Below are 25,149 nucleotides of genomic sequence, written 5' to 3'. Positions count from 1 at the left end.
CGCGAAGAAGGCTTCCCGTGTTACACAGTGCCTTTTAACGTGGCTTCTTATGTCCTTTTCTAAAGGAGAATAGCGTCAAGCGCTGCCTCTTCCTCGGCCGTACGGTAGTTGTGCAATTCGAAATGGTCTCCCTTCCAGGCCCGAAAGCTGAATCGAATGCAAGTTGCTGATTGGCGCAAAGCTCGGCAGCTGGAGCCGCTATGCACGAAAGAAACTCGGTGCGTAGCGTCAGTCAGTCTCTAAAATACTTTATGCGTGCGGTGGTGTGCGTGTTTTTTTATTTTTGAAGTGCACGTTTTGTTCGAACCGACTCTTCCTCACCCACCGACGACCGTACATACGACGACACTCCCGGTATACGTTCGCCAATACGAAGAAAATCAAGGTAAATAAATTATGATTCATTAAAAAGCGAAAATATTGCTTGTCTTGAGCTTTTAGTAGAAATAACCACCACGTCAAAAAAATAATATTTATTCATCGGGTCCAAATGAAAAAGGAAAGCTTTCGATCTCATCATCATAAAGATTTTCATTGAAGAAAAAAAATTGTTTACGTTTTCGAAACGATGATAATTCGAAATTAACCCGATTGAAATTGAAAGTGAATCCCGAAAGCTTTTCGCACCCCGCGGGCTTCGGGGCCAGCGAGAGCGATAGTTTCACTTTCATTAATCGAACGCCCGAATATTTGTTTACCAAAAGCTCGGAGCTTTTCGCTGGTGGCGGGATGAAATTTCCATTTCGTTCGCGATTGTTCCGTGTTGACGAATTGAATCGTATCCCAACACCGACGTGCACTGAACTTTTACCGTACGTGAGGAGCTTTTAAGATGATGAGATCCAAACAAAAGCTTTCCTTTTCTTCTTTAGTTTTCAGCTTTATTTTTATTTCTAATTTGCAGCTTTTTCTTGCATGAATCTTTAATATTATTATCTTTATTATTGATGATTTTCAGAAATTAATTAGTACTGCTTTGTAGATGCTTGTAGAAATAACAAAATTAATATTGTTTAATTTAAACTTTAATGTATTTTAGAAAAACTGTTTCCTTTTAACCTTTAACTTTTAATTTGATCTGAAATTTAACGAATAACTTCATTAATTTATTAATATGATTCGTGCATAAACAAATTTTAACAATATTAACAAATAATTTATAGATTTTGATGCTTTAAATTGTTATTTTATTATTCAATATATGAGCGATAAAATTACAATATTTTTCTTGAACACAATGAAATCGATTTTGTATAATGTGGTCACCGAGTTCGCAAAAGCTGCGGAGCGCATTCACGCAGGGACATAAAACTTGCACGTATAAAAGTGCCGTGTGTAAAATCTATTGGCGGCACTGTATCTAACCCCGAGTGAATGACTCATCGCATCCCTTACTGCATACACATTGCACCCGGCAATACGCATGTGTGTGTATATAAAGCCGAATCGAAATCAAAGTTATATGTATAAAAAGAATAATGTTCCAAAAATAATTATAAAATATTTAAATATTATTAATTTGTTTCTAAATAAGTAATAATTTAAGAATTCTTTGTAAACTCGCGTGTCTGAGGGTTTCTTGCATCGATAATTCATTGGGTTCGGGTCGAAGGTGCGAAAGCTCACCGCCGAGGGGGTAGAGCTTTCGGGTGAAAACTCGAATTCTGCGTAACGCATTTCCTAGTTAGCTGAAAGGTCACGGTCATGTCCCGGAGGTGATAAGGCGCAAGCGCGCCTTCCCGGTCGATTCGAGCTTTCGCTGAAAGCTCCGGCGCTCCAATAACGTTCGCTCGAACTTCTGTACGAACCGAACTCGCACGTACGTAAAGGCCGGAAGAAGATTTCTTCTTCTTCCTGTGGCGACAAACTTACTCACGTGTAAGAGCGATAATGGTTGTTATAATGATGACGAAACTGCGGGACAAAGTTGGTTCCGTGCTTTAGTTATGCCCCTGGAGTAATGTAGGAGCTCTAATTTTGATCTATTGTTATTGTTATTGTTTGGGGACGTGTTGTTGAATACGGAAAGGACAAATAAACATTATTATAATAATTTTATGATGCTAAAATATTAAACTAAAATATTATCAGTTTCTTAGCGATAAAAGGAAACATTTTAGAGTTTAGAATCAAATTGCATGAAGTAGAAAATGTAGTACTTTCAAAGACAATGTATGCAAAATTCATTTAGCTTGTAATGTTTGTAGCGTAGTAGATTTAAAGTTATTTTGCTGTGTGTAGTATTTTTGAATTACAGTGATCATATTTTTTAAAATAACTAAAATCAACAATTATGGCCACTGAAGCGTTAAAGTGATATAGAGAATTAGTGCATGGCATTGCAAGTATGAAAGGATAAAACTTCCTGACCGTTTTGTATTTCGTTCCGTTTCAGATATTTTTGTAAAAATAAAACAAAACGTACGAATAGCGTAAGAGAAGATTCTATAAAGCGCAAACAAAACAAAAAATAGAAACTATCAAATAAACTAAACCTATAAAAGAAACGTCGCGATTATTTTTTATACAAAGCAACCCAATAGTACAAATTCCGCAGAGTACAAAACGCAAACCTTTGAACGCTTGGCACATAAACCGAACGAACAATATACGAATGAAAATAAGTGTACGAGAGGAAGTGAAGATGACAATAAATTGAGAAAATTTAAAGCTATAGTGTATCATCGGGACAAGATGGCCTGGTGGAAGATGAGCGGCCGCAGGCGATGACACTATGAGCGAGACATTAAGCCAGGATCCGGAAGCGCTGGGTTCCGGATACAGCCTGGCTCCTAACTACCCACCAACCCCAGCCACGCCAAGTTCCACGGTGCAAGACCCTCCAGGATCAAATCTGCCACCGTTCTCCACGTTTTCGAACGAAATGGACACCACCGGATTCGCCACGGACCGATTTCTGGGCGATACCCGGCTCCTGGACATTTCCAACTGGGACTATTATACGGAAACGCGATTATTGGACCGCACCGAAAACGGTCACCTAATAATAACCTCGCAACCACAATATCGTCCGTGGGAGTCAAAACCGGTGGATTCAACGAGTCAACACGGCTTCGGACCTGCAACGGTAATAGCCGACACCTTAACGCAGAATGGTCCCTCAAAGTTACCATCGTTTCAGTCCCAGTTTCAGAGCTATAACGAACCCGCAACCACCAGTGATCAGCCGACGCTGACGACGCTCACGAACCTGACGCCGCTGTCACCGTCGTCCTCCAGTCCAACCCTCACCACACTCAACTCGAACTTCCATACTCTAAGTGCTGTGAACCCGAGGAACTACCCCTTAGTGCCCGCACCGATCCAGGCCCGGGAAATACCGTCGATACAGCAACAATTCCTGGACGAGCGTCACATCCAGCTGTATACACACCCCACAAACATCACCACCCTCAATACCGGAGGTATCTTCCAACCCCAAAATGGGACCGCCCTCATTCAAAATAGCCAACTCCTCGGATCCCCAACGGTGGTCACTGTGATAAAGTCCGAACCGGAACTAAAGCTCACCTCCAACCTCGCCACTTTGGTCCCGCAGGATACCGGCCTGAAAATCCAAAACCTCCACCCCAATCACTTCCAAAACCCCATGCCTACCATGCTCGATAACGGCATCTACAACGGACTCGACAAGAAATTGAACGGAATCGATGCCACCGCGAACTCGCCGACGAGAAACGACTTCAGAAAAAAGGAGCGAAGAAAAATCCGCGCCTCAAGCCTCGAAAGTTCCGCGGAAAGCGACGGCGCCTCCAGCAATATGGACCTGGGGGTGGAAAATTCCGGCCAAGTAGCCGCCGTTTCAAGTACCGCTAACTTTAAGGCCCACCATGCCATGCAGAATAGCGCGCTGGACGTGGACATGGACATGGGCGGCGTCCACGAAGGAAAACAGGTGAAGAAGAAACGGAAACGGTGTGGCGAGTGTATCGGATGCCAACGGAAGGACAACTGTGGCGATTGTGCGCCTTGTAGAAACGACAAGAGCCATCAGATCTGTAAGCAACGGCGCTGTGAAAAATTAACCGAAAAAAAGGTGAGTGCGTTTATATCTCTATTAGCAAGCGAAATTCTTCATTTCAAATCTATCATTTTGTATCTATTATTTCAATTAAAATTATTAGATTTAAATTTTTAGCACCGCTATAACTATATTATTATTATAAATATAAATACAGTTAAATTCCGATATGACGGACAAAATTTTTTTAAGTCAAGTTTAATTAATATTATCTATCATAGATAAACTTGGGGTATTCCCCGAGATGTCTATACTATGTATAAATCAAGGACGGTAATTCTAATTTTAATTGATACTCAGTGCTAGATAGTAACTAAACTAGTTTACACTATCACTGTTACTGGAACTAACACTATACATAGAACTAGAATCATTCGGGTTTAGCCGTCTTGAGAGACGTGCGGCTAAACCCGAATGTTTTTAGTTCTAGGTATAATGTTAGTTCTAGTTTTACACTAACACTGTCACTAGAACTAACACTAGACCTAAAACTAGGAACATTTGGATTTAGCTATCTTGGGAGACGTTCGGCAGAAGTTTTACACTAGCACTGTTACCAGAACTAACAGTAGACCTAGAACTAGAAAGTTTCGGGTTTAGCCGTGCATCTTCAGACGTTCCCACGTTTAACTTTTGGCTATAACAAACCGTTATATCGAAATTTTACTATACTTTCGTGAGAAATGATAACATATCTGCAAACTTATTATCATATTACAATTAATTTTTGGTTATGACACAGATTTTTGCATATCTCTTGGGTATAATTTCGAACGAATTATCTACCTCCGGAATGAAATCATTAATTCACCGGAATTTTACTATAAATTAGAACCTAACGCTCGTAAATGCGAAGTCTGACACGTTTTAATTACAATGAGTCAACGGTGGTAGTGTGTGTTGGAGGTGGTGGAAGCGGTGGCGGCAACAAAACGGAATTAGTTCCTCGGTTGCTTTTGAATTTTTTTTTAATTCTCCGCAGCATCGCACGCGTTCTCTCCGTGTGTGTACCAGTTTATAATCCCCTTTTCACCCCGCCCCCGCCACCTCACAACACCGCACTACCCCCTTGCGACACGCACACGTCGGCGCTGCCGTAATTGGGTCGGTCCATGTACGCGCTTAGGGTAGGTTGGATCAGGGTTGGCGTATAAACAACGACATGGCAACGTCGCAACGCCATCGCGCCGCCATAGACGCCCCGGGATTAATGCTCCCGATAAATTCGCACCGCGTCTAACCGTATATAATGGGAATAATAGATTTTTAGGGACTCTCGGGATGGCAACAAAATTTATGTAGGTAATTTCACAAACGGGAAAAATAAATTTAGATAATTAAAATTTTGTATGAATGTAAAATTTTATGAATAGAAAGTTTAAAGAATGGAATTGCGAATGAGAATTTTTGTATGTATTCCTATTTAAATTACGCGATACATTGGATTCTTTTTAAGTTTTCTATTTTCGCTTTGAATTCTACTACCCTCGAAGAGGAAGTGCAAATGAATTCCGCGTAACGTAACCCAGCTTAGGGCTTCACCACCGTTCATTATCGATCTCTGTACGAAGAAATGAACTGATGCGACATATGGCGGTATAGGAAATATAATAGTATATCTTTGTTAAGGGAAACGAGGTCATTGTACAAGGAAAATTGAGGCACCAAGCAAATTAATTATAATGAAACAAAATAGTATTTAAAAAATTTCTTTGAATTACCATAATACAAAAATAGACATTTTATGATAAAATAATTTTATTTTTATTACTTTGAAAAGAACTATATGCTTCAAGTTGAACTGTGAGTATCTGTAACTGACAACCACTTTTGCTGGGCATAACATATGCCATATTATATGGCGCTGCCAGGTATAAGAACCAAATCCAACAGCTGCGCCTGGAGAATAAACTTTTGCCAGCTGTTTGTGTAGAGCGGACCAAGTAAATACAGCCCTTGGCGACCGAAGCTTTGTTATGCCCTTGTGACAATATAGGTTCGATTTACCGCGAATAAAACCGGAAAACGAAGAATAAAAAAAATGAAACACTATCTACTAAAATAAATAGATTACAATACGAAATATTTTTAAATAAAAACTGGGATATAAACCAACTACTTTTTATTCTTATTTGGTCAACTTCAACAGTCGTCGCCCGACAGACAGGAAGCTATATAGAAATAACGTCGCAGTGAAAAACTGAGTAATTTTACATTGCGTTCTAACGAACTCGACCATAATTTTTCTTTTCGTTCGAATTGTTATGACGAGGCATTCTCAAACGACCTTATGACCCCGTAGGATAGACCGGTCCAAATCTGTCTCTTCGTTTCTCTAGGGACTAGTGTGGTGAATAAGATGCACTTCGGCATAGTTTAGCATAGAATGGCCGGATAGTGGTCGTAAACAGAGAGATCTGTCAAATAGAGTAGGAAAACCTGTTTGAGTAGGTTTCGGGCTCTGAGTATGAGAACCGAAGCCCTTGGTCCAACCATGAGAAAAGTCATTTCTTTTTGTATACCGGAATCAGACCTTTGAGAGGGCAAATCCGTCGGCAAAACCGTTAGAGGCAAGCTGTCTCGATGTAAATTTATGGAGATGCGGGCTTCGTTAACGTTTTAAGGAAATTTTAATGGCAGGTATTGTTAATGGAGAGGATTTATTATTACCGTTATTAATACATGTTGATTATTTTAAATTGAAACAATTTTCTATGGATTTTGCGCAACCCAACTGTTTATCCCACCTGGAAATGTCTAAAACGTTTTTTGCTATAAATAAATATTAATCTCGGTTAATTAATCTTTATTATATTATTCCACGTTCCCGGGAACATGTGTTGTTCGGGTGTCGGGCGGAGTCTTTTTAAAACGATGATATATCACTCACCGATGTAATCGTATACCCTAAAAGAAAAGGCACAAAAAAACAAACGTGAAACATAAAAGGGTTGCGGCATATGTCTTACGGGAAAAGAGCACACCACAGGTAGAAAGTTGATCGCGCACTTGGCCCGAATTGCTCTCAATCTTTATACTCCAGTATTGGATATTTCGAGGGTAAACGAGATTGGGGAAGATAATTTTTTTTTAATATCAACCAGAGGCAATTCGCGTCCCCCGGATTATTAAAAAGAAGGGGTGAGAAAACAACTTTGATAGGATAATTTCCTCATTAACGAAATTGAGGGCGAATAAATTAATTTGCTGTCGTGATGATGAGGAATTCTTTCTTCTTTTTTTTTGGTGAACGAACGGTGACGCGGCGGTTGCATTCAATCTTTGTGATCGAAAAAACAAGAAAGAAAAAGCAAAGTACGCGGAGCGGCAGATGAAATAACAAGTCACAATTGACATAGATAAAGTCGCGTGCTGCCACCAGCTGTCGCCCGTTCGTGTAACAACGGACGGGCTTGCCGAGCCATCTTCAAGCTTCGAGTGTAAACGGTCGTTGGCATAATTAAATAAACACGACGCTTATAGGTGCTTGGAAGCTTGTAGGTGGTTTCTATAAGATTACGAACACCAATTACCAAACATCAAGACGGTTTAATAATATACATAACATCAACCAATGTTTAACATGATTTGTATCAACAGAAATTCATTATTTTGATAAGTTTTGTTCTAGGTCTAGTGTTAATTCTAGTTTTAATTATTATTCAGCCTATATTTTTATTGAACTAAAAGTGGACATTAAAAGTTGAACACTAGCACTGTCTCTAGTACAAACAGTAGACCTAGAATTAGAAACATTCGGGTTTAGCCATCTTAAAAGATGTATGGCTAAATCCGAATGTTTCTAGTTCTTCTAGGTCTAGTGTTAGTTCTAATGCTACTGTTAGTTCTAATTTTAGTTATTATTCAGCTTTACATTATATATTTTCCATTGAACTAAAACTAGAACTAACACTAGACCTAGAATTAGAAAGTTTAGCCACACGTCTCTCAAGACGGCTAAACCCAAATGTTACTGGAACTAACACTATATCTGGAACTAGAATCATTTGGGTTTAGCCGTCTTGAGAGACGTGTGGCTAAACCCGAATGTTTCTAGTTCTAGGTCTAGTGTTAGTTCTAGTTTTACACTAGCACTGTTACTAGAACTAACACTATACCTAGAACTAGAATCATTCGGGTTTAGCCGTCTTGAGAGACGTTCGGCTAAACCCGAATGTTTCTAGTTCTAGGTCTACTGTTTGTTCTAGTGACAGTGCTAGTATTCTAGTTGTTAATCAGCGCCAGGTTGTCGCAAATTTGTATTGAAGTAAAACTAGACCTAAAACTAGAAAGTTTCGGGTTTAGCCGTGCATCTTCAAGGTTCGTAAGGTTCTTCTTATAATATACATAACATGAAGCAATGTTTAACATGATTGATATCAACACAACTTCATATTTTGATAAATTTTGTCTATAATAACAAATGAGTGTTTAAAAAAGAAATAAAAAAATGCTCGTTCTTTAAAGAATACATTTCAAGCCCCCTTGATTTTAAAACAACGACTAAATCCGATTGAAATTCGGCAACATTTGACATTTACACCCTTCTCGAAACACGGTTCTCTTTTTCTCTCTCTCTTCGACGATTGATTTTTTCGAATCCTGGTACGAACTGAAAGAAGAGCAATGTCTGCGTTGCATCGGGGAGGGTTTTGGTGGTGGCGTCGGGACGGTTTGGGACGCGGGGAGAGGCGTCCGCGTGACTCATCATTGCACCGCTCGCTCGTATTCTTATCGATTGACGGACGGACGATGAAGTTGGAGTCGGCGAGCGTCGTTGAACGAGGGCGGCGTTTTGGTGGCAGCACCGGTGCGTAGGTTAGTGAATCCTGCGAGAACGACAACGACGCACCTCCAACTTGAGGAGGAGAAAGAGGGGATTGAGAGAACGAAAAGTTTGTCGGATAGGGACGTCGCGGAGGGAGAGGAAAACTATGAGCAGCAGCTTTAAAGTTCGAGCAGATCGATAGGACTGTGCGAAAACAAACGTGGTTAGCGATGAAGGTGTACGTGAGTTGGGAACGTAAATGACTCCTCCTGATGGTTGTTTCCCTTTGTTGGAGAAACGCGGAGAGGTTGATTCCCTTGGGATAGAGTGTAATTCCGGAGATTAAAGAGTCTTGTTAAGAAGATACATTTTTAATTCTTTTGACGATTTTTTTTTACTGGTTTAATTTTCTAAATATTTTCCTTTTACGAGTGTATTAAGTGTCGCTTTTTGGGGTTATTACAATAAGGCTTGTCAAGGACCCCTTCTTGGATGGGGAACCCCAGGGTTCCTGTCGGCATCCAATTGTTAAATCACTGTCACAAAACAGGGGCCGCATCTTCGAACCTACCCTAACCTAATCGCCCACGCAGTAGCCGCACGCGACCATTTCACAGGTGGGAAAGGAGAAGCGAAAAGGGGTGAGAATCGGGCGTGTGGCTATTTAAAAAATTTTGCCATGAGGGGTCTCCTTTTTCCTTGGGGGAACTTTAGCACGGGCCACTTTTCACTCTCCTCATCCACAAAGGCGACCACCTACTTCATACTACCGAAGCGGAAGTATCATAACAAGAGTATTTTTATCGATTTGTTTTCTTTTTATTCTTCCCCCTTAAAGAAATATGATGATAATCGTGGGGTTGTTTTTTATGTATTATTTTTGATGATTTTATTTGGGGATTTTTAGTGAGATTTAAAATGTGTGAAGTGAATGTTGATATAACCAGCATACTGACTTTAAAAAGGATGTGACGCAGAATGGTTTGAGCGGCACAGATTACGCTCGCGATTGTTTTAAATTGATTGGATTATTTTCGCCGGAGGTTGACTGGTTCGAAAGAACGATTTTTTTTTCTATTTTTATTTTTTTTTCTACCAGAAAGTTTAGGTAAACGGATACGTATTTATACGCCCGAAGCCGGTAGCACAGTGTAAATAGTCTCGACGACTGCTGTTGCTGCCGTTCGTTCGGTTTATACGTCCTCAGGTTTCCAGGGTCAAAGGTGACCGGATGTAGATCTTCGGCATGTGTGTGTCTGCATCCGCCAGCCATTAAAACACCACCATCCCTTTTGAACGTGTAAACATTTTTTACGTCTCTCTCTCGGAATTTTTCAACAAGAAAAAAATCTTTCTTCGACGCGTTTGAAGCTCGCAAATTGAATTGCACGGCAATTTTTTAAATCGGCTACATTATACAATTTAACGATGAGAGAATGCCGGTACAGAGGAAGTAGCCAGTCGGATGCAAGTTGAACTCTGTTAGATTTAACAATCTATTTCCTAAATTAAACGGTTTGTCTCCGTCATTTTATCACGTAAACTTTGTTTTTATCTTAACAACTTTATTACAAAGACCTTTTTTTGTTAACAGAATATCAATGTTATGCAATTCCAGTAACCTATATACCAAGATTGTTTTGGTCCCTTTTCCCTTGGAAATCGTGCGGGTAAACAAGAATAGAAGGGGCCGTGTTTTCCGGGGGAAAAGTACGCTGAGATATCCTCCGGAGTAGTAGAGCTCGTTTGGGACCCCGTGTCTGGGGGCCCGTCTGGGCCCCGTCTAGTCGCCCTAACGACCCCGGCTGACCATTGCGGCGGCTATCCGTCTGTTGGCCCTTACCTCACGCAACTTCACCCGCCCCCGCAACCCATAATGGATCACTGTCATGTTTTCGCTCTGTCGTCGTCGACCGCTCGCCGTCTGATCCCCTTCAAACTCCTCCTTTTCCTCTCCCCCCTCGGTTTTTGGGCCCCCATCGTGCGATGTAAACCTCGTAAGGTAACCGCTATTAACACCACATTGTTTTGGGGAAAGGAAACACATTTCACAAATCTTTATCCTAATATCTAATCCAAAACCTTTCATTCTTTTTTTAAATCTTGACAATTTTATTCAATCCTTTCTAAAAATAATTATAAAAGTATTTACAAAAGTATTTTTAAAAGTAAGCAAAGATTTCATCTTAGGATATAAAGATACATCTAGGGCGGAGTCTTCGCATCTGTCGTAGGATCCCTCACATGTGTGCACTAATACACATACTCCATTTTAGAGGTGTTTTTCAAATGCATCTATTTATGGTAAATACTACCGTCGAGGAATCCGCGTGAACCACACCCCTTATAATAAAAAAAAATGGGAAGGAATTGGAGTGTGTTTCTGGGATGGGCTGGACGTCCTTTCCCAAAGGACGTCCCGATGCTGAGGCACACCTGGTCTTGAGCTACCGGATACATGGCCGCCAGGGCGCTAACTCCCTTAAATGGCGTACAAAAACCGTCGCGACGGCACGGAAACAGCAAAGTAAAAGTAACCAAGAGAGAACGATGCGAAAAAAAAAAAAAGAAAAGGGAGAGAGAGGTCGCACGTTCGGTATTTTTAGTTTTGTGCACTCTGATTTTTCAAATCACAGCTGGCGCTTTAAATTTACTGCTGGATTTGACAAACGCCTCAACGACTGATGGCGTCAGGAAGAATACAAAAAAAATAGTTCTTCCCCTTATTTATTTCTATTTTAAAATATAATTTTGGGTTTTAAAACTAATTTAAGGTGACATTTACTCAAGAAATAAACGGTATTAGTATCAAAAGTTCATCGACCTCTATAAAAACATTTTATTGCATATTTAAATAAATACTAAAAGTATTTAAGGCGTCAAAGCAAATTTTACTTTTTCTACTCTTTTACTACTTTCATTAATATTCTATGTAGATTTGGTCAGAAGAAGAAATTGATTTCTTCATAACCCGAAGTGAAGTACGAATAGGCAATATCTTAATGTCTTTTCAGAAAAACTTTTAGCCAATCATTTCCAATTCAAAATAGAACAACTGATAGAAAGTTATTCCGTTTTGTTAACTGAATGGAAACGCGTCCAATAAGAAAATGTATCAAAAAATCTGGGCACTTTGAAAATAGAAGCGAGATTGAAAGGTCTGACCGGAACTTAAAGCTACCTGCAAATTTGATAATAAACACCATCTCTGTACGTTAGATACTTAAGAATCGGCGTTGATTTTCCCATTGCTTAATTAGGATGACAAATAATGCGGTTTAGTATTCCCATATAATGAATAGTGCTGAAAACGTGACCGAACAAAAACATTATAAAACCTGAAAATAGTAAAAAGATACAAAGTAGAAACTTGAAGCAGTAGATAGCCGATGCGGTAGTACCATGTGATAACAACTAGACAACAATAGATTTTTGCACTTTACTACTTCCATAAGCAGTTTGCTCCTTACAAATTAGGTGATTTAGAATGGATCATATATGCAATGTATACCTAACCAAGCACACTTGCTGATGTTTGTGAGATCAAATTCACATTTAGAGATGTTTGTAAAATTATTTTTGCTGCATACTCGAGTGAATATTTTGAAACCACTCGTTAAGATTAAAAAAGCGAAAACAAGGGAGATAAGACCTAAGCTGAGCATGGGACGAGTTAGAGGAATAAATAAATGGCCTTTAATTTGTAGGGATGCAAAAAATGTAATAATGACCTTGATCATCGGCTTGATCCTTGTCTTATAGATATTGACAGTGTCATTAACATATTGAGTTAACTAATATAACAATAACTTCATTAACTTATGATTTGCCAAAAAACACCCCAAGTGCGACAACAGTTGGCAGTTATCAAATGAAGTTTTAAGATATCACTTGGTTGAAGAAACATAAATGACTAAATAGGATTTAGAAGAAATAGTATACACTTAATCATATGATACATAATTAAATACCGTGAGAAAAATAAGCATCTACACAATACGCCGTGTGCTACCAGCTATTTATCTTAGCCGTTTATGCCTATTGATCTTTTAACCAAGCTGAATGGAAGATGAAACAGTAAAATACATTTTTTTTGTAACTGATCTAATTTGAAGGTCCTTAAACTTTATCTTGTTTGGAATCATGGAGGCAGCTCTGAACTATATCTTGACTATTGGCAATGCCCTAAACTGGTTGATGTAACTACAATGCATACAATGAATACTAATATAAAGTACATTGCTATACAGGTTTCCCAAAAGTAACGGATAAATTCGGTAAAACCGTTAAAGTAAACTATAAAACTGTTTCAGATATCAAAAATTAATCATTGTCTAAGGGCCGGTTGTACCACCTCCCGATAAACTATCTAACGGATAATTACCGTGGATACAGCGGTTTTAAGCGCTCTCATTGGCTAAGGGCCGGTTGTACCACCTCCCGATAAACTATCTAGCGGATAATTACCATGGTTACAGCGGTTTTAAACGCTCTCATTGGCTAAGGTCCATTACTACCATCTTTTAGTTAAATTTATCTTATAGATAAACCCATCTACTAGCCAATCAGAACGCGCAAAATAGCCGTAACTGTGGTAATAATCCCTTAGATAGCATAACCAGAAGATGGTAGTAACGAGCCTAAGTGCGCCAATTTATCTATGGGATAAACTTATCGGGAGGTGGTACAACCGGTCCTAAGTGCGCCAATTTATCTATCGGATAAATTTATCGGGAGTTGGTACAACCGGCCCTTAATAAAATATCTGAAACAACTGGTTACCATGGTTACTGCTATTTTTCTACCTTGAATTAATGGACAATCATAAATCTAAGGCAATTTTTCTCGAAAATTTTCTTATGTAGCTAATATTAATTTTGATTGCACGAAAAATTTAAAATCTATATCAAAAAATTTAAATCCTTAGACCCGCCTCAGCGATTTTTCCATAAACCGTTTTTAATTGTTTTAACGAATTTGTTTGTTACTTTTGGGAAGCACTGTATAATAACCTTCTGATACAGTGATAATCAACATAAATATCAGGCCATTGTTAACGCCACGACAACTCCCTTTATAAGTTAGCTTTTGCAGACTACAAAAACAAACGTTATTTCTATATCAGGGCGAGAAAGTTGTATGTTTTTTTAAAACTGCCATACATTGACTTAAGGAATCCCGCTACATATATTTTTTCTGAAATTGTGAAAATATCAAAATGCTTTTAGACTTATTTCAAAAACTTCAAAAAGAAAGGCCACTTAAGTAATCATGAGAAAAGACCAATCTAGATCCAGAGCCATTCTATTCATTATTATCATATCCTTTGTTCCAACTTCGTTCGAACAAAGATGGTGCCAGTATGTTTATCTTACGAGTCTGTTAGCTTTAAAATGAAACATTATAAATCGGTGTCTGTGTATTCTATAGCAATACAGAGTACGAAAATAAGTAAAATCTCATATTTTTAAATAATTTAGCCAACTTCAGAAGCAATATATTTTTTTGCGTTCGCTGTTGTAAGGGATTTTTAACAGATTTCAGTCATAGTTCAATCAAATTTGAAGTTCGGATTCTATTTAGGCTCTGATTTCTATGCAATTTTATATGCAATACAGAGAATATCATATTAACATGACATGTTCGGTTTTTTCATGTAGACTACAAGATTAGTTAACCGCGACTGTGCAAAATAATAAGTGTTGCCATCACAACTTCATTTAATTATAAGGATGGGATCAAAACTCTGCACTTGGCTTGATATGTATAAATTAAAAATCTTCCTTATGTAAGTCTTTTTGTAAGATACCGATTTTAACGTTATAATAGTTATAATCTTCACGAATTTATTTCAACATCTTTATATCTTAAAAGAATTTTTATGAAAAATGTTTGTAATAAACTATATTTTAAACTGATTATAACCCGCACAAAGGTTTCAAACTGTCCCTAAAGATTCTTTTATAACCTTCTTAAAATCCGTACAATTTTTTATGACCAAACCAGGAAATGAATAGACAGAATAAATCCCTTTATTGTCCCGCGACGATTCCCCTTCGTATAATATATATTTTTTTTTTTCTAAATCAAATGCAATGTCAAGGTTACAAATGGCAGAGGGACGTCCATAGTCGCTAAAGTGTGGCTTATCTATTTTGGGCAGCGTCGGTCGGCGTCCACTAATACGTCGCCGGCGACGCCGCGCGTTTATTCGTTAATACGTACGGCCCCCCAAAATTTCCTATTTGCCAGCTAAATTTAGACGCCCCGCGTCCAAAACTCCGACGACTTTTAACGCCCGCAACAAGAACTGCGTGCCGACGTGTCTTGTGGAAATAAATTTATCCTCACCTCCGGTTCAAAAAAAAAATTTAAGGCCCTAAAGCCTACTATCTAAAATGGCCACCGATTTTAAATTCTATTAATATTTCAAGTTTTTAATAAAGTAGTTTTGGATCAATTTATAAAATGATTTTATTTATTTTTATTTTTTGTTTTTGTTTTAGAACCTTTATGGAGACCAAAGTTTTATACGTGGAGAATCTAGGAGAGGCCGGGGCAAAGGGAGAGGCTCAGGGGTAGGTTGGCTTCTTTATAAAAAAAGGAAGTCTTTTTTGCACTAAATTTCATGTAGAATTTATTCTTTGTGTGATTTTTTTGTGTGTCAACAATAATAGTATGACTCATTAAATCTTAATGAGTCATACGGTTTTAACGGGTACTAGCGTGATCAATGAACACAAAGGGGTTGATTATTTGAGAATATTCCATTTAATCACTGTGTTTTTATTAATTAATCATAGTATACGAGTGGTTTTACCGATTTTTTTTGTATTTGGGGACATAAATTTAATTTTGTATGGTGGGGGGTGTTTATTTGCGGTTTTTGTGTCGCTGAAAATACCAAACTCAAAATATTCACGTGAATCCACTACGAGAACCTGAAATTTTAGCCATGAATGTACTCCCTATTGATTTTTTAGTGGCGCATGCTCCACAATTCCAGCGAAATTTGCAATTGCCCCGAGTACAGCGCGCGCAAAATATTATGTTCGCGTTAATACTCTAGATATATTTTAATTCGTTTTTAATTCGAATTTAATGAATCAATCTTAATTTAATTATTATTTTTATAAATATTTTTGTTATACAGATTTTAATTTAATTAAAATTATTTTTTTAAAAAAATGTTTAAAAATTGGTTGTTATAGGCAACTTCTTATACAGAGCTTTAGGGATTGAAACAAAAGTTGCCTATGAAATTTTGTCGATAACAAATGCCGTCGATAATAAAAGAAGTATAAGAAAACAAACGCCGGCGTCGTTCGCGGTTGTTCGTTTAAAATCGTAGGCGTGCATTCGTATAAAAGACGTACGTCCAAAACAAATGTTATGCAGTGGAAGCGGGAAAGCCAAACCGGACCGAGCGTTCACTTTATTCACATTAATTTATTACGTTGAAAGCACGTACACTACTGTGTTTTAGTTGCCACAGTAATATATGTTGTGTCAGACGAGGTTTTTTCGCGGTCGGTTCAATAAAAATCGAAACTTTAAGTGAAGATATTGGTATGTATGTTTTCAGATGTGGAGTCGCAATGTTATGTTTACCTATATACAATTTAAAATGAATGGAATGTTGAATCCAAAGGAATTTGTTGAAAATTCGGCTACGCGTTGGTCGCATTATACATATTATTTTTAGAATTTTTTTGGGACTCCATCTCGTATCAAAATCTAAAATACAAACCACTTTTTATATTATTTATGTATTTATTAAAAACCAGTTTTTATTTACCTTTTTTTACTTTATATTTACCATAATATTTTATATAGTGATGGTAATCTTTATCTTCAGGCTATTGACCTAAATTTTAATAATCTCGTATTACAAAAGTTTTTTTATTTTATTTTCTATTTTATGGTTCCACTTTTGGTAGAAATTTAAGTTTTATCTTCTATGAAGAGTAGATATGGACCAAAAAGATATCATTATTTGCTTTACTCTCAATCAACAAACCTGACGATAATTTATTTTTTTCCCGATAATCCATAATATAAAAATATTAAATCATCATTTATCAAAAAAAAATGTGATTCAATACAAAAATATTTTGAGTCAGGTAAAAGAACTTATATAGGGGGAATTCCTAAAGAATTGCGATCGAGATAATATTTCATTCTTGAATGGGTTTCTGTTCTATTCAAACGTCAATGAAGATCATGTACCATAAGCATCTTAATAATTTGAGTTCAACCAAGGAAAATTTTACCTGAACTAGCTTCCCTAATATTTAGTTGTGATCATTACTTCTTCCGATAAACTTCATTCTCCAGGGAAAAGTTAGTATTAATAAAAATTCTTAGTGACACGTGTTAAAAATTGAAATGAGGGCAAGAGACCATCGTGGACGTGAATAAGCATAATTTCCGGGCGTAAAGAGGGATATGCTTGTCTTTTTTTTTAACTTATCGAAAGTCCCTAATGACGATGATTTTCAAATTCTTTTGTTGGTGCGTTTCAGAGCTATCGAGGAAGAAAGCCAGCGTCTGTTGCCCTTTCTAACACATCAGTTCCAGAGAGCAGTGTGCCAGCATCTCGACCAAGTCCTCAGCCTGTCCATATGCTAAAACCAGAACAAGCCGTCCAACAACAACCAATGGTAAGTACACATAAAATCAACACCATTCTTTAATAACAAAAAAAAGTTATCTTTTATTATCAGTGTTATTGTAGAAGATAAATTGTTTTAATTCCGATTTGACCGATAAAACTAAAAATAATAAACAAACAGTAAAAGAAGAATAAACGTTTATGTTCGTTGAGATACCGGGTGGTCATTTTAATAAAGGGAGCGTGGTACCGATTAACTGGGGGCTAAATTGTAGTGTTAAAATGATGCCGAGTTATCCCTCCGACACTTGACAAATTGAGATTAAATAGGGAAGGTGAGTCGGAGTGTGGTCATGTCTGGGTTCGTGGGGGATCCAGAATGGGGAAGATAACGCCCCGGATTGGGGTAGGTCCGCACAGTCTGAGAAGGGTAAAAGGGCGAAAAAGACCGACCCGCTGTTTGTTAAATCGGGGGCCCGTCCGCGGGGACCCGCAACTTTTCAAGGGTGCGACCTTTGGCTTTGTTTTATTTATTTGGTCACCCTCCCACTTCATACGGGTCGTTGCCTCCACACACACAAACACTTGTTTCATTGTTATGACATTCATAACCGTAAACTTACATCGGGATTTTCTATTATGATGCAATTTTATTCACAAACTCTATTCGGATTTTTTCTTCTCTAATCCTATAATCGGTTATTACGTTTTTTCTTTTTTCAGGCCCCAATGCCTTTCTACGCGGATCCAACTAGGTTTACAACCCCAGTTTGGCAAGCAGAGACAACCCAAAGTAAGTAATAGGGATATACATATATTTTCCTACAGGGAAAGAAGCATTGAAATGGTCACGTATTATTGCGTATAGAACACTTACTGTACCACAACAGTATGCATTTCATTCTATGTTATTACAAAAATCACAAACTTTTATCTTATTAAAGCTGTGGTGGAGATGGCGTATGTAATGAAAAAAGAGATAATCACAAAATGGAATATCCGAAGATGCGGGATTCATGAAGATTTTGAAACTTATAAATTAATCGAAATAAATCCGGTAAAACAGATTACAGCAGAAAATTATTTGATGTTCGGTAAAATTAACGAGTGGTTTTAATTCTATCCTGATTGAGCTGGAAGCGTTGTTATACCATGTCGGTGCAGGTTTAACACTAATTCATATCGCTAAAATCATGTTCAGGAATCTACCTTTGAAGTTTGCATATTGCCCTGGTCATCACTTTTTATATCCTACTCATTCCCAATAATCACCATAATGTCAATTAAATATCTGCGGCGATAGCTTATTTTAAAGGCACTGATTACGCCTTGATCCATTGTATCATTCAAGATCTAGTGATAAAAGTGTATGCAGCTACAAATATGATGCGCATTAGCATTCATCAGCTGATTGGAGCTGGATGTATAAGCGTATTATCTAATAGGAGAATAGATATGCAACTTCAATATGTTTTTATAGTATTTTTATTCTTCTGGCGCAAAGCTTATAAAAATGTCAGAGAAAATTGTTGCTGTGATGAATAGTGTACTACGAGGTTGTAGATGCGATCTTTCAGTGGATTGCTATCAGCATTACCATAAAAGAGCAACGATATCTTTTCCTTGTCAATTTTTCCCTTTTTATTACTTCTGCATTATTGCTTGCTTGTATATTTATATATATTGAACGCCAAAAAGTCCTCTTGACATAGCATAACTGTGATATTAAGCTTAATCCTGTATATCTCGGCCACTTTTGTATCCACACTAAGTTCTTTCTACTAGGTTTACTAGGTCCTTTCTAGGTTCACCACGCAGGTTCTTTTATGTGAGTTGAAAGACTCACATAAGATTTCAAGTTTATATTGAAACACAGTTTCAAAAACCCCAGATATGATTGAGACATTAGAATGAAATGCTTTGTTGAAAATATATATAACAAAAATGTTACCCTTGATTTTTTAATTAATTAATTTTTTTTTAAATTAGCTTGGCCTCAAGGACAATTCATACAGCAAATACCACCACCTGCTCAACCTGCAGTTCCAACTTTAGAACCATACGGACAACAATATCCAAATGGTCTCTATCAAACAACGTATCAACAACCGGGATTTGAGACAAATACTTTTTACACTGGTGCTGTACAAGTTCTAACTAATCCAAGACCTCCAAGCGCCACCGAACATCCTCAATTAACACCGCGTACAAATGGTAGTTATTCGCATACGCCCAGTCCGGTGCCGCAAACTCCTCAACAGCCTTCAACTCCAAGAAGTAACATATCGGGTCAGTATCAGGAATACATGAGTAATCAGTCTTATGTGGCGCCGTCAACACCAACGGGTGGTGCGATGGACAATCAATCAAGACCTAGTTCGGTGAATAGCGTTGTAAACGCGCCACAACAGAGTAATACTCAAAATTTCCAATCGAACGGAACTACAAGTTGTTACAGTCCGAGTTCGAACGCGAATCCGATTTATGTAAATGCGAATTCGGGAAACGAGAAGCCTGGGTACACACAAGTGAGCAGCAGTCCGCAGCTAGCTTCACACAACTCTAGTGGGTACCCAGGCAACCAGTTCAGCGGAGATACTCAAAGTATTCAACATCAAACTCAGGAATGGCCGCTTGGGGCAGAAAATATGATGTGGGAACCGCATATACAGCAACATCACAGTCAGGATCCGGGTAAAATGCATTCTCAAACAGATCACGAACAATCGGAGAACTTAAACGATCATTATTCTTCGGCGCAGGCCAATAATAGAGTTGAATTGAATTCGCGCATAAAAACGATGATATTGAATAAACAGATCACAGGAGAAAGAAAAGTAGGAGAGGAAGCCCAAATGGGTGATACAGAAAACAAATCTACCGGTCATTTTTTATGGTATAGCCACCATCGTCATCTTCCTTACATAATGGATGACGGTGGTGGCGTTCCGTATCTGGGGAATCAAATCCCTGGAAATTACCTACCTCCGAACGTAACTCCAAATAGATTAACTACGCATAGGTTACTTGTAAAAAATTATTCGCCTACGAATATGGCGTATTCAATACCACATCTACAACATGAACAATATGGTTTTCCACAACACAATCAATATCAAAATAGTTATCAAGGTGGTCACCAACATCAGCAACATTTTAATCAGGTCCAGCAACAATCAAACATTAATCATCTTCAACAATCTGTACAGCCAGTACAACAACGTAATAAATCAGAAGATGATTCAACTAAAATTGAAATTCCGATGTGTAATTGTTTTCCATCGGGACAATTACCTCCAGAACCAGGAAGTTATTATACACATTTAGGTATATAAAATATTTTAGGTGAATTTTGAGATTTGGTAAATTAATATATTAATTTTTTCGTACAGGATGTTCTAACAGTTTAATCAATTTAAGAAAAGATTTTGAGACAAGAGCTGGGGTACATGGAAAAGCGATTAGAATAGAAAAAGTCCGATATACAGGCAAAGAAGGGAAAACTCCTCAAGGCTGTCCATTAGCCAAATGGGTATGAAATAACATTGTTAATTTTCGAATTAATTTACTAAGACTTCCTTTTTTATTTTTTTGCAGATTATTAGAAGATCGAATTATGAAGAAAAATATTTAATAGTAGTAAAACATCGTCAGGGACATGTGTGCAAATCAGCTTTTATAATTGTATGTATCGTTGCTTGGGAAGGAGTAACCCAAGTAGACGCGGATGGTTTATATGCGACATTAACAGAAAAGTTGAATAAATTCGGTTTACCAACAACAAGAAGATGTGCGACTAATGGACAAAGAAATTGCGGTTGCCAAGGTTTAGATCCAAAAACCTGCGGTGCTAGTTTTTCTTTTGGGTGCTCATGGAGTATGTATTACAACGGTTGTAAATTTGCCAAATCAAAAAACGCGAGGAAATTTAGATTAACGGAAGAAACCGAAGAACAACACGTAGAAATGAAATTACAACAATTAAGTACTTCTTTAACACCTCTTTACAAAACCGTGGCACCCGAATCATTTAAAAATCAATGTGTACACGAACAAAACGCTTCCGACTGTAGGTTGGGTTCTCAAGAAGGAAAACCATTCTCGGGTGTTACAGCGTGCGTTGATTTTTGTGCTCACGCCCACAAGGATACTCACAATATGATGAACGGTTTAACAGCAGTTGTTACATTAACAAAAGAAAGAAGTATAGCTAAGCCAGAAGATGAACAATTACACGTTTTGCCTTTATACACGATCGATAGTACAGATGAATTTGGTTCTAAAGAAGATCAAGAAATTAAATATAAAAATGGTAGTGTTGAAATTCTAAATAAATACCAGTGTGAAGTGAGAATGCGGACAGTTCCCCTTCAGCCTTGTCGGCGTCGTAAAAAGAAGGATGATGACAATCCTAATACGCCCGTTAAAAAAGACAATACCTCAAGGTCTTCGTCGTCCTCATCAGGTTATGTATCATCGTTTTCAGAAACTCAACAGCACGAAAACGATCGGGTTTTGCAAAGCAACTATGTATCTAGTAGTCGATTAGATTCGCCCATCGTGCCCATGGCGAAGGCCCCAGTATTATTTATTCCGAATAACGCGATCACTGCCTTGAATATCGCATATCCTAAAAACGAGACGTTCAACAGATTTGACGTAATTAATCACCAAGCACAAAGTAACTTTTCACACAAAGTACAAGATAGCTCAGGTATTAGGAGCAGTCATTCAGTAATAAACTCTACGAATACTACTGCTTATAATATAATCGATTATAGTACAGGGATTTTAAATACTACTAATAGAAACAACAGCAGTATTTATAATGGCCATCTCTTTTCCACAAGTACACCCATCAAAGCGAATCCTTACCCAATAAAATTACCCACCTCACCAATTCCCCACATTCATCCATCATACAACCATCATCAACCAGCTCATTCTCCTCTGGTCAATATAAACTCATCGCAAAATTATCACCATCCATTTATGTACTCTCCAAAACCACTTCCGCCAATTCACTACTTCAATAATAACCAAAATATTAACCCCAACACCCACCACCACCATTATCATCATCAAGATCACAATTATCATCATCCAATAACTTGGGATCAAGTATCTGAGGTGCAACAACAACCGCAACAACCGGAAACTTTGGGAAAGGTGGTGGATGTAATAGATAACTTGGAGTCTTTTGCCGATTTGGAGGTGGGTGGTGTAGCTATCGCTTTAACTCATGGTAGCGTGCTTTTCGAATGTGCCAAACATGAAATGCACGCCACCACGGCATTAAAGAAACCGAATAGATTGTCACCCACCAGAATATCATTAGTGTTTTATCAACACAGAAATTTGAATCAACCGAAACACGGTCGCGATCGTTGGGAGGAGAAGACGCGGTTAAAACAAAGACAGAGTTTAGCGGAAGTAGGGCTGTTGGGGTTGTGAAAATAATTTTAAATTAAAAAATCCCTGCTTAGTCACAAAGGTCATTTTATACAAGAGCAACAATCATTTTGATGATAAAATTTAAATTTATATTAACATGTCTGAATGCAAATTTAAAAAATTAATATTATAAAATTGTATATATAACGATTTCTTTGTAAAGCTTCTTCTTATTTGATACATTGGAACATTGAAATTGTAAGGCTAAGAATGTTGTGTTGAGTGTGGTGGTTTAAGTAATGTTGCTATTTAATCTTCAACACTCATATTATGCAATTTCATTGTTCACTTTGAACTCGTTTCCTTTACGGCGACGAAAAATTCTTTTATCCAACTAAAAGCTGAACCTGAAAAACAAAAATAACCAAAAAGGATAACCACCAGTACACGAGAATTTTTACGATAATATAAATTACTATTAATAATAAACGGTGTGTATTAGAAAGTATATATTAAAAAGTATATTTATTATCGAACAGTATTAGCAATAGCGTTGTAATCCTTTTTGTACATGCATAGATTATCAATCAATAGTGCCTATATTGATCTCGTTGTATGTAAAGAATTTTACCCAAGGAAAAAGAGAAAAAAAAAGAACACAACCATTTACAGTACAAAGAATGATTCCTGGCCCAAGCGAAAATTTTTTCAATTCATTTTTGTTACTGTAACGATGAGAAAATCTAAAAAAAAATTATAATAATAAATGTGTCTCAATGAACTTATAAACGCTATTATTTTATCGTTTATCCATGAAGTAATAACAAATTTGTTTCCTAAATTTTTAATTCAAGTTGATCAAAATTGTATTACAGTCAATTTACATTAAATTGATCAACTAGAAAATAGCAATTATATTTTTTTAATTTGATATTTTCATCGTTACAAATTTATAGGGCGGATTATCCGTTCACAGTCAGCTAGTTAATCTAAATATAAGTTAAATTTTAAGGTATTTATTAGTTAATTTATAATTCCGCTCGCGCTATAATAATATTTTTAAAAGAATTACTCCCGAAAAGAGTGAAAACTGCCATTTTTTAATTTATTCCTAATAAATAAGTGTTGTTTTTTTTTATATAATGGACTTTACGAGAGCACCAAAAGTGTGAAATTGTTTAGATAATAAGGTTTGTTTATTTTTTATTTTATATATATACGTACCAGTAGTTTTGTTTGTTTTTTTATGCTAATTTATTATTTAATGAGATTGCAGTTACCTTTTTGCGAAAATATTCTATTTTTTAAGAGAATCGAATTTCGAGTTCTATTTCGACGGCGATGTCTTTATGGGAGAAAAAATGAAAAAAATATTTAAAATTAAGATGAAAGATTGTTTGAAACAAAAAAAACATTTCTACATAAAAATATATTATATATAAATATATTAATATAATAGTGTATAGAACATGTATTTGAAGTATCCCCACTCCAAGTAGAGTTTAGATATATATTTTTGACAAAATCGTGTGTACCATAAATGATTGTATATTAATTTAACAATCGTTTTTAAAAAAAATAAATTAAAACGAGATGAGGATAATAAATTTATTATAATGTTAATATAAAAAAAAAGAACGAGATGATGCCAAATATTTTTAAAAAGTGATTTGTATTAGGTCGTAAACATTTCAACTTTATTAGTCTTGTTTTTTTATAAGCACTTCGTGTATAAAGCTGTTATTTTTTTTTCTTTTTTTTTGAATTATTTTTTTCTGATAGATTATAGTAGTTACTATGTGCACAGTATTTATTATATCTATTACAATAGTTTTCTCACCTTGGTATTTATTTATTCAAATCGTTTAAGAAATTTTCAAGTTCATTTTGCAACCAAATAACTTTTTAAATTAAGAGTAGTATCGAGAGGAAAAATAGATTTAAAGAAAATGTATTTGTACATATATTTTTGCAACTAACAATTTGAGCAATATTTGTACATTATTGAACCAAATCGGTTTCGATATTTTTTATTTTATTAATCTAGAAAAAGACTTTTTTCTGCCGAAGACTATATTTTTAAAAAATATAGTCTTTAGGGCGCATTTCGAACCTCGTATTGTTTTAGATATGTGTTCTTATGTTCTCTATTCATGATTTTCTTTTATTATTTATACTTTTTGATTTAGAATTAAGAGAAAATATGTGTAGTCTTGTGAATACTATTTAATATATATTATATAACGTAATAATCTTTTATTTAACCATTGTATAATCCTCAATTTTATACAAAACAAATATGTGCCAAGAATAACATCAAAAACTAATAAG

At 36.7% G+C, this 25,149-nt stretch overlaps 1 protein-coding gene across 3 annotated transcripts; it reads left to right on the top strand.

Annotated features, from left to right (window-relative positions):
• The first annotated feature begins 54 nt into the window (after positions 1–54).
• LOC111428051 (Ten-Eleven Translocation (TET) family protein) lies at positions 55–24,048 on the top strand. 3 transcript variants are annotated; one of them, XM_023063456.2, is made up of 9 exons: positions 55–385; positions 2,396–3,088; positions 3,143–4,057; positions 15,317–15,388; positions 17,336–17,473; positions 18,148–18,217; positions 19,414–20,751; positions 20,817–20,956; positions 21,022–24,048. In XM_023063456.2, the coding sequence occupies exons 2-9, from the start codon at positions 2,735–2,737 to the stop codon at positions 22,876–22,878; spliced, it is 4,884 nt and encodes a 1,627-aa protein (XP_022919224.2). In that variant the 5' UTR covers positions 55–385; positions 2,396–2,734; the 3' UTR covers positions 22,879–24,048. The 3 variants fall into 3 exon arrangements, with proteins under 3 accessions (XP_022919224.2, XP_022919223.2, XP_071053156.1); XM_023063455.2 differs by having other exon boundaries at positions 2,396–4,057; XM_071197055.1 differs by lacking the exon at positions 15,317–15,388 and having other exon boundaries at positions 2,396–4,057.
• Positions 24,049–25,149: the final 1,101 nt, after the last annotated feature.

Source organism: Onthophagus taurus, chromosome 6, assembly GCF_036711975.1.
Source record: "Onthophagus taurus isolate NC chromosome 6, IU_Otau_3.0, whole genome shotgun sequence".
Taxonomy (NCBI): domain Eukaryota; kingdom Metazoa; phylum Arthropoda; class Insecta; order Coleoptera; family Scarabaeidae; genus Onthophagus; species Onthophagus taurus.
This window is presented reverse-complemented; position numbering and strand designations above follow the sequence as displayed.